Source organism: Enhydra lutris, unplaced genomic scaffold, assembly GCF_002288905.1.
Source record: "Enhydra lutris kenyoni isolate GAN:26980312 unplaced genomic scaffold, ASM228890v2 scaffoldscaffold75, whole genome shotgun sequence".
Taxonomy (NCBI): domain Eukaryota; kingdom Metazoa; phylum Chordata; class Mammalia; order Carnivora; family Mustelidae; genus Enhydra; species Enhydra lutris.
In genome coordinates, this window is record NW_019154159.1 from 6,123,286 (window position 1) to 6,132,541 (window position 9,256).

General features: G+C 54.1%; 1 protein-coding gene across 1 annotated transcript; it reads right to left on the reverse strand.

Annotated features, from left to right (window-relative positions):
- Positions 1–4,184: 4,184 nt before the first annotated feature.
- Positions 4,185–8,622, reverse strand: LOC111160285 (WD repeat domain phosphoinositide-interacting protein 3-like). The gene is made up of 5 exons (XM_022523222.1): positions 8,407–8,622; positions 7,750–7,835; positions 6,814–6,915; positions 5,934–6,055; positions 4,185–5,568 (listed from the first exon to the last, which is right to left on the reverse strand). The coding sequence occupies exons 1-5, from the start codon at positions 8,620–8,622 to the stop codon at positions 5,462–5,464; spliced, it is 633 nt and encodes a 210-aa protein (XP_022378930.1). The 3' UTR covers positions 4,185–5,461.
- Positions 8,623–9,256: the final 634 nt, after the last annotated feature.

Below are 9,256 nucleotides of genomic sequence, written 5' to 3' on the forward strand. Positions count from 1 at the left end.
AGCGGACAGCCAGACACGCCGGCCCCTCTCGTGTTTGAGCCGGTAGAAAATACCACGATCTTCTGGAGTCACCGGTCTGCTTTGAGGGTCAGAGACACCACCCTCTGTGGCATCCGGCCAAACACTGGACTGTCGTTACCTCTGCCTGCCCCTGAGAGGGTCTGAGGTCATTCGTCTCCTCAGCTCACACGCCCCAGAAGAGGGAAGCTCGCCGCCAGGAAGATCCCGATGCCGGAACTTCGGCAGCTGGAGGAGCAGGGGGCGGCGGCGTGGCAGGTGTCCGCAGGCCCGGGAGAGCCACAGCGGGGCTGCAGCAGTGGGCCTTCTCTTGGGCGGACCCTAAGACCCCCCATTCGCCAACTGTTGCCCCTGCCCCTCGGGCGCACGGGGGGTTAGAATCCAGTGAACACTTAGGTTTTCGAGGCTGCTGCATAAGGCAAATGGTTTTAAAATTAATGCCCAAACCACAAAATGACCTGAAACCCACAAAAGCAAAACGTGGATATGTCAGTAAATTAATGTCATAAAAATTGAGTTACATGCGAGCGTGCCTTGTACACAGAATAAATCTTTAAGTGTGATCAAGCCAAATTCAGCAGGAACTGAATAATAACAGGGACAACACTCCACGACCGAGCCGAGGGGGGTCTATCTCAGGACCACAAGCTTGGTCGAGCCGTCGGAACCAGTGGGATTCCCGTGAGCAGAACAGACGATAAACAACGTGATCACTTGAACAGATGCAGAAAGACCACGTCACGGAACTGCACCCCCACGCCCAGTGATGTGGACCCAGGTAAGTGCCTCGGGGCTCCCTGCTGCCCTCCGCCCTGCCAGCGTGGGGACTGAGCGGGCAGTATGGTTTCTGCAAGATTAAATGCTTAAAACAAGAAAAAAAATCTGTATTTCTCAGAAAAATATACGGTCTCTACGGGGTACCATTTGTGATCCCTAGGACACAACCAGAAAGTGCTGGACACACAGACGTATGAATGGGACTCCTACTCAGAATAAAAGAAAAACACAGTAGGATCACAGAGGATGTCAGCATGTGCACTATCAATATGGGCAAGGATGTAAGAAAAAAATGCTCAAATGAGCAAATAAGGTTTGCTAAGAATCAGAAACTAGCTTTAGAACAAATACATATGAAACAGAAAAGACAGTTACAGGCTTTAACGCAGAATGGGCAGTGAAAGGTCATTAGTAGCAACAGTCAGTGATACATTAAAATTACCTGTCAAAAAAAAAAAGGAAAAACTAAAAACTATATGAACAGGCCTAATGACCAGTGAGTGGGACACCAGAAGAGCTGTTTCAGATGTGTACCTGATTCCGAAAAGTAGAGACAACAGAATTATTTGAGGAAACAATGGCTGAAACCTTCACAAATTTGATGAAAGCCATAAATTTACCAATTCAAGAAGTTCAATAAGCCCCATGCATGGTAAATTTAAAAAGCGCGCTGTAGAAATACTGTTCCCAAGGACGAAATCAGAGAGGGGACAAACCGGAAGAGACCCTTAGCCACAGGAAACAGACTGAGGGTGGCTGGAGGGCCAGGGCTGGGGGGCTGGGGGCACTGGGTGACGGGCACTGAGGAGGACACGGGATGCGACGAGCACCGGGTGTTGTGAGCAACCGACGCGTCCCTGACCTCCGTCCCTGAAACTAACAGTTCACTCTGTGTTAATTTAAAAAAAAAAAAAAAAAAAAAAAAAAAAAGAGGGGTGTGACTGGGTGGCTCAGTGGGTTAAGCCTTTGCCTTCGGCTCAGGTCATGATCTCGGGGTCCTGGGATCGAGCCCTGTGTCGGCCTCTCTGCTCAGCAGGGAACCTGCTTCCCCCCCTCTCTCCGCCTGCCTCTCTGCCTACTTGTGATCTCTGTCAAATAAATAAATAAATAATCTTTATTATTAAAAAAAAAAAAAGAGTGCCCAGATGCTGACCTTGTGAGACGAGGACGCTTAGAGGCACGCCAGGATCAGGGCCGCCCAAGGTGTGAGCAGTGCGTGAGGGCCACACAGACCAGCCCCTCTTGCAGGAGTGCAGAGCCCGTGAACAGTGCCCAGCGAGAAGTGCTGCTCTTCCTGCCCACGAGCGGACACCAGAGACGACGAATATTCAAGACACAGACGCAGCATCAAACTGAAATAAACACCAAGCAGAAGAGAGGGCGGGTGGGAGCAGTTACGGGAAACGTCCCTCGGAACAACAGACAAAACACACCAACAGAGAAACACGAAGGCCTGAGTCAGCCGTCTACAGGCGACACGCACGTGGCCACGGAGGCGTTCCGAACGTTCCACCCGCCCAGAACGGAGACCTGTCCTCTCCACCAACGATGACAGCAGCTGTGCTCGGAGCCCAGTCCTGGTGAGGCTGAGGCGGCCGGTGCTGGGCAGGGACACCGACAGAATCACGGCAGGGAGGGCGGCACATGTATTTGACAAGTGTGCAAACATGTGCACAAGGATTACTGTTTCCTAAAGGTCTGTAATACCAAAAAAAACACAAATTAGCACCTCTGGGCAACTGAAGTGTGGCCCGACCCGTCCGCGAGCTTTCTAGCTGAGGCGCGGCTGCTGCAAATGAGCTGCCGCATCCCAGAGGCAGAGGCTTTCCAGGAGTGGCAGCTCGGGGCAGTTTCACTCCAACGGGACTCTCCCATCTGTTCTCTCCTACTTTACAGCTTTGTGAACTTCGGCTGTAAGCATCCTCTGATCCATTTCGAGGATCGAAATTTTGGTCCAAGTTCCCAAAGTGGTGTCGTCACGCCGATGTCTGTTACAGAAAGAACGAAGGGAGGTCAGGGGCCCATCTCACGAAGCCGTCTCTGGCATCTACAAGTTTGGTAAAGACGTGTGGTCCCGAGAGGGCCAGAGGGCCGGTGGCGTCCAGCGGCAGAGCAGGCGGCGGACTCCTGGTACTCCGCTGTCACCGGCAGCCCGAGCGGGGCCGAGGGCTTCTGAGGACACACCCTGACTAGCGGGACAGCCCATCCTGGAGGGTGACGAGGCTGCAGGGTGCTCCGGCGACTGCGCCTGCCTCCGCGGCGTGGAAGGAAGGAAAGGTACGAAGGGCCGGAGGAAGACCCCCGTCTGCGAGAGGATGGAAAGGACAGCCTAGCGAGCAGCGCCACCCAGGCAGTGACTGAACGTTGACACGGACACCTGCTGCCCAGCCCAGCCCCCAAGTGGGGGACCGTGGAGGGAGAACTTGTCTGTGTCCCCCTGATGCCCATGCTCGGGGCCAGCAGGACTCAGCCACACGAGACGGAAGGCGGCGGCCCCGGCTCCCAGCAACCCCTCTCTCTACACAGAGCTTCGAATCGACGGTTATCAGTTTGGAGAACACTTTTGGCTCTGCTCTATGTGAGCCTTCAGAAGGTTCACCGGGCAGCGCCCCTGTGCTGGGGACACTGCTCCTCCCCACACCTCCCTAGACGGGTGACTCAAGGTCACAAGCACGGGCCTGGGTGGGTGCATGGTGTCTGACCGCCTCAGCCTTCCAGGCCCTGGACTCTCTCCGTGGGGCCTGTCCCGGAGGACAAGTGGGGCCTTCACCATCCCGAGGGAAAACTCGCAGGGCATACACCGGGGCTCCTTGCAGGTGGCCCGGGATGTCCTAATTTTGTGAAGGATGCAAGGTCATGCCCGACGTGGTGGAGCCAGGACCATGCTCTCACACTGGACTCTCCTAGGGCGTGCTAGAACATTCTGGGTGTTCCAGATGGCGCCTCTCTGATGTCCCCCCCCACCCCCACCCCCCGCCGCCAGCACCGCAGCCGTCTCCACGCACAGGGTCACGGCTGTGGTTTCTCACACAACGTGCTTCCTGGTTTCCTGCACAGCTGGACACGCCAGAGGGACTCTACTGGGGGAAACGTGACCTAGTAACGGTATGAATGTGAAGGACCCTCCGAGCCTCTACGCACGGTTGGGGCTGACGTGTCCGAGGGGTCATCCCAACACGGACTGGGTGCCGCCCCAGAGGGAGTCCCATGTGCCACTGCGACAGCGGGCACAGCTTGCCCCCCAGACCGTACACGGTGCCACTGAACGTGACGCTCTTCACCGCCCCCCGCTCACAGGCGGGAACACCGACGCCGGAAGAGGTCGGCAGATTTGAAAACTAGGGTTTGGTTCTATAACATACAATTCTTTTCCCCTGACGGACACAGAGTACAACAAAATTAGTCACTTTTATTTTAAAAGAAACATTACAAATAAGTGCAAAATTAAACTTCATGATTAAATACACACAGAAGTACACGCATGCTGTACAGTGAAACCCACAGTTAGCGGATTACGCGACAGTAAGAGAACCGGCAGGACGCGGCGCTGCCGCCGCAGACTTGCAATGTTTGCGAACCTGAAATCAAAACCGCACAACTGGGTTTCCTTAGAGGGGATTTGAGAAAATGACACACATACCTCTGGGGGTACTAACAATATAGAGCCCATAACCTGTTTAGTCACCACGTGTTAGAAAACTTTACCGTGCCTCTCCTCGGAGCGCCAGCAGAAACGACTCGGACCGACGGCGGGGCCGTGCCCGGCTGGGCCTCCCGCTCCTGCCCAGACGTCAGGCCTGCGCTGCCGCAATGCCCAGCCTTTCCCTCCACATCCTCTAAATTAAGTGACGCTTTCCTCGGGGACTGATCCTGACGGTCTACGTTGTTCCTCTGCTCCCTGCACACAACGGGGAAACTCGGGTGGCCCGCGGGGCCCACAAAGCAGTTTGCTCGCTGCAGGCGCCCAGCCTGGGCCTCAATGCCGACGGCTCCAACAGACAGACGGGGACGGGCGCACCACAGGCTCACGACAGGCACGGACAAGACCAGGACGCCGGCTTGCGGGGAGACGCCCACCCTGTGCGAACGTGGCTGGCTCTCCTCGCTTCATCTTGAGAGGAGAGAAGGAATTCCTTTCTCCTTTTCTAAGGCAAGCTGCTGGTATTATTGTTCTATTTTAAAATCTGGTGGTAACGTAAGAACTCACAGGGACACGTTTGTTCATTTTCCCATTACAGACTCAGTAAAAATGATGGAACCTGTTGCCAAAACAAATTTCCATTTGTCCATCCTTTTGTCAACCCAGTCCCTACGTGTGCACGGAGCCCCCAAGCGCACGGGGGGCAGAGGCGGGAGGGCGCGGCGGAAGCACGGAAGCTAGCATCACAGCTCAACTACGGGTCGCAGGCCAGCAGTCGGGCCCGGGCAGCTCAGAGCCACTGAGTGTCTACACTGCCTTGATGATGATTCGTTCTTTAATACTGGAAATGGGAAGCCCTGCTCAGGAAAAGAGACAACCACAGAATGGCTTCAGGACCAAGGGCCCGGGGCAGTCCTCTGGCCGCTGACCCATGAGGCCCAAGGGCCCCGGCACCAGCCCCAGGGTCTGAAGGGCACACTCGGTGCTCCGGAGCGGCCGGCCGTGCTGGTTGCACTCCCAGCGGAGTCACAGCTTGTCATCGGTCATTTCTAGAAACTGCGCGTAGACGTCCCGGATGCACTCCCCCTTGGGGTTGAAGAGGAATTTGTAGTAGCTGCCGTCTGCACAAATCGCTGAGACAGAAGGAGACCGTTTTACTCAGCGGCTTCTGCCCTCAACGTTAACAAGCAGACCTCCCTGAGCTCAACTCTAAATGGCCTTGCTCTGGGCAGCAACGCAGAGTGAATGTGGGGAACAAGGGACCCCCCCACTCCTGACTGAGCACACGTGTGGCCAGGAACCCCGGCTGCTCTGGGGTGGTGCCTGCCTTCGACTCAGGTATGGAGGGATCTGGTCATCAGTTCAAACACCACATGACCTGCCCCCCCCACACAACTTCCTAGGAAACCCCAGAGGGCGGGAAGGGGGCTGCTGTCACCCCACATGACTGCGCCCCCAGGAGAGTGAGCACGGGGCGGCCAGCACAAGGACCACTTACCGATGACAGCATTTGGCTCTGTTCCAAAGGCACAGATGCACGGAGAGCCTGAGGGAACCTGAAACTTGGAAAAACTCCACTTGGAACTGAAGTACTTTGGAAGGAAACTGGCTGAGGCCAGACTAGGAGGGCAAGGGGGGAGAGAAAAGGCAGTTATGTCTCCGTAAGAAAGGTGAAAAAAATGGCTCTCTCATATGGCCTGAGCCCAGATACTTTAAATTCTATTTTTTCTTTTAATTTTACTTCTCACATGAAAAAAAAGCAAAGTGCTTACAAATGACTTTATGGTTATCCCAGGAAGCACCAGTACCAGAAGGGGCACAGGTTTCTACTGTGACTAAATTAATTTGCTAAGCATGGCAAACGTGAGGACAGGCACCAGGGTTTAGGGGCGAGACCTAAATCCCAGGGAAGGTGACTGAACCCTAATCGGACTCTGGGAAAGGAGGTAAAGATGAGGCTGGAAAGGAGGTAAAAATGACGCCCATTTCCACATCAGATACTGCGGACCCCAAACAATGCGCAGCTGAGGGACACCAACCCCTGCGGCTGAATCCCTGTGTCTAACTACTGACTCCCCAAAAACTTAACTCAGGGCCTACTGTTGACCAATAAAAAATGGTCGGTTCACACCTTCTGTACGTTCTGTGTACCACACATCCCGTATTCTTACAAGAAAGCTAGAGAAAAAATCCCAAGGAAGAGAAAAATCTATTCATGGCACTACGCTGTACCACGTGTCGCGGCCTGTGGACGTCACACCTGTGCCGTGCAAGGGTCCGCAAGGGTCCGCCGCGCCCTGTCACGCAAATGAGCGACTGCACTTCCCACCCAATGTGCCTGAGGGAGGAGTTTGTCCTCTTAACTGTGGGAAACCTACCTGGACTGTTTATTCCTTTTTGGATCTTCGGCAGCAAAGATGTGCACTGTGCCGTGGTCACTGGACACGCAGATGAGGGACGCGTCCGGGTTGAAGTTAATGCTGCAGAGGAATCAGAGGCCGCTCTGGTCTCATGTGGACGCAGAGAAGCCCCCCAACTGCAGTGCCACGCTGCCACAGGAGCTGGCGCCTCGAGACCTGGTCTTCCTAAATTCCACACAGCAACCGTAAGCACAACCCTCCCTCCATTCAGCAGCCCGCAGCGCTCTCCACGGAACCAGAGGGTCCACACTGGGGAGCGGGCTTCCTGTGGCCACCCCTCCATACCACTCGGGTGATAGCCCTGGCCCCTGGAGGTGCGAGCTGCCCTCCGGAGGGGGCACCACTGGGGCTGGGCAGGCCCCCACCCTGGCTGGAGAGGCCCTGCGAACAGACACAGAGGAGAGCCCCCACAGGGCTCCACGGGCACAGGCACTAAGTGCAAGTTCACGCCGTGTTTGTCGTACAGACCCAAATGCCGCCCAGCACTCGCCAAGGCCACAGACGCAAAGCATGAAAGCCCACCCCAGCAAGGGGTCCCCCACGGCAGGGCCGCAGACCCCGAGTGATTACAGAGGAGCTAACAAGGTCTCCGGTGTGTGTCTTAGAATACCACGGAAAAAATCAGCTGGAGGAGCAGTGGCGAAGAAATAAAGCTGGCGAGTACTGACGAACACGGAGGCAGGGTCCATGACAGTTAATTACATTCTCTTTAACTTCCGTCCATATTCCCATAACGATTTAAAGCTCTTCCTAATAAAACAAGCTGACACCAATTCCCTAAGAGCAGGCAGGGGCCCTGATTTTCCCTCAGTCCAACAAGCGGCATTTCAATGCCGTCAACCCAAAGCCACGGCCTCTCAAGGCAGACGGGGCGGGGGGGGGGTACTTTCTTACCAATAAATATTGGCTGCTTGAGATCCTCTCCGTAGCTCCTGGATTAAATGCCCTGATGAAGTATCAAATATTCTTATAAGGGTCCCCTTTGAAAAACAGTGAAGTGTTTTATTATCATTCACAACCTTTTAGTTTTTTGAAATGAGTATTATACTCACAAACCCATCAGCCCATACAACCCCTTCCCAACTCACCCTCCTCATCTAAAACTCCACTTCTCCCTCCACTGTACCCAAGAATAAGCTGGTGGCTCTTCAGTCCCACGGCCCTGGACAGGAGCCCAGAGCCCTGGGTGCCAGCCCTCCACTAACCCCTGCCTCCCCTGCCCCAGCAGACCCTCTTCCACAGCCGGGGCAGGCATGTTCCTGGAGGGCTACTGTTCTCGGTCTAGAGAAATGACACCTTCATGGTAATTCCCGTGGCCAGTTAGAAAAAGGAAGTGATTCTGCTTCCAAAATATGAGGCTCCATCAAGTAAAATGACTTTCCAATGGTCTATGTCAACTACGACTTGATTCCAAGAGGGTGGCCAAGAACCCGTAAGGAGTCAGAAGCCACAGGGAAGGGCCGGCTTCCCACAGGGCCACACTCTAGGTCGTTGGGAGGACGGGGCTGCTGGGGCAGGTGCGCAGCTTGAAGGGGAGGGACGCGCACTTACTTTCTCAGATGCAGTTGCGATTCTCGTTCCCTGCAGGTTGAGAGCAACGCAGCTCAGGACGCCCTCGTGGGCTGGAATGTCCACCGGTGGCTTCTCCGTACTAGCCAGGTCCACGAGCTGCACATGGCCCGTATGCGTGCCCGGGAAGGCCAGGAGGGAGTTGTTACTGTTGGGGCACAGGACGCAGAGGCCTGATCGGAGATGGAGAGAGCCCATCAAGCATTCACGACTGTCTACGAGCTTCTGCCTTACCCCAACAAAACCCATTCTGTCTTCTAGCTCACGAGGAAAAAAAAAATACATAAGACTTACTTACATGTTTTCATTTTTTAAAAAAAATATTTTATTTATCTTAGTGAGAGAGAGAGAGAGAGCGTGCACAGGGTGGGCAGGCAGAGGGGCAGGGTAGAGGGAAAAGTGAGATTCTCAAGCAGACTCCCTGCTGAGCCCAGAGCTCGAGGTGGGGCTCGAGCCCATGACCCTGAGATCATTACCTGAGCTGAAACCAAGAGTCGGATGCTTAACTGAGCCACCCAGGCACCCCCAGGGGTTTTCATTTATATCAGAATCACAAAATCTTTTCCTTAGGTATTAGAGGGCCAAACAAAGCGAACCCTGTGAGACTGCCTCATAACCGGACCATCTGCTGAACTTGTTCTTAAATAAACTTTGTCAAATATCCATCTTCCGTGGTACTAGCCACTGAGAATACAAAATTGTGAAGTATAAAAACTCCATTAACAATCGCATAAAATCCCAAAATACTTAGGAATAAATTAAACAGTGCTGTATAAGACACTGTAACACAATGTAGAAGAAAACCAAATTTCTGATGGACGGAGAGCTGATC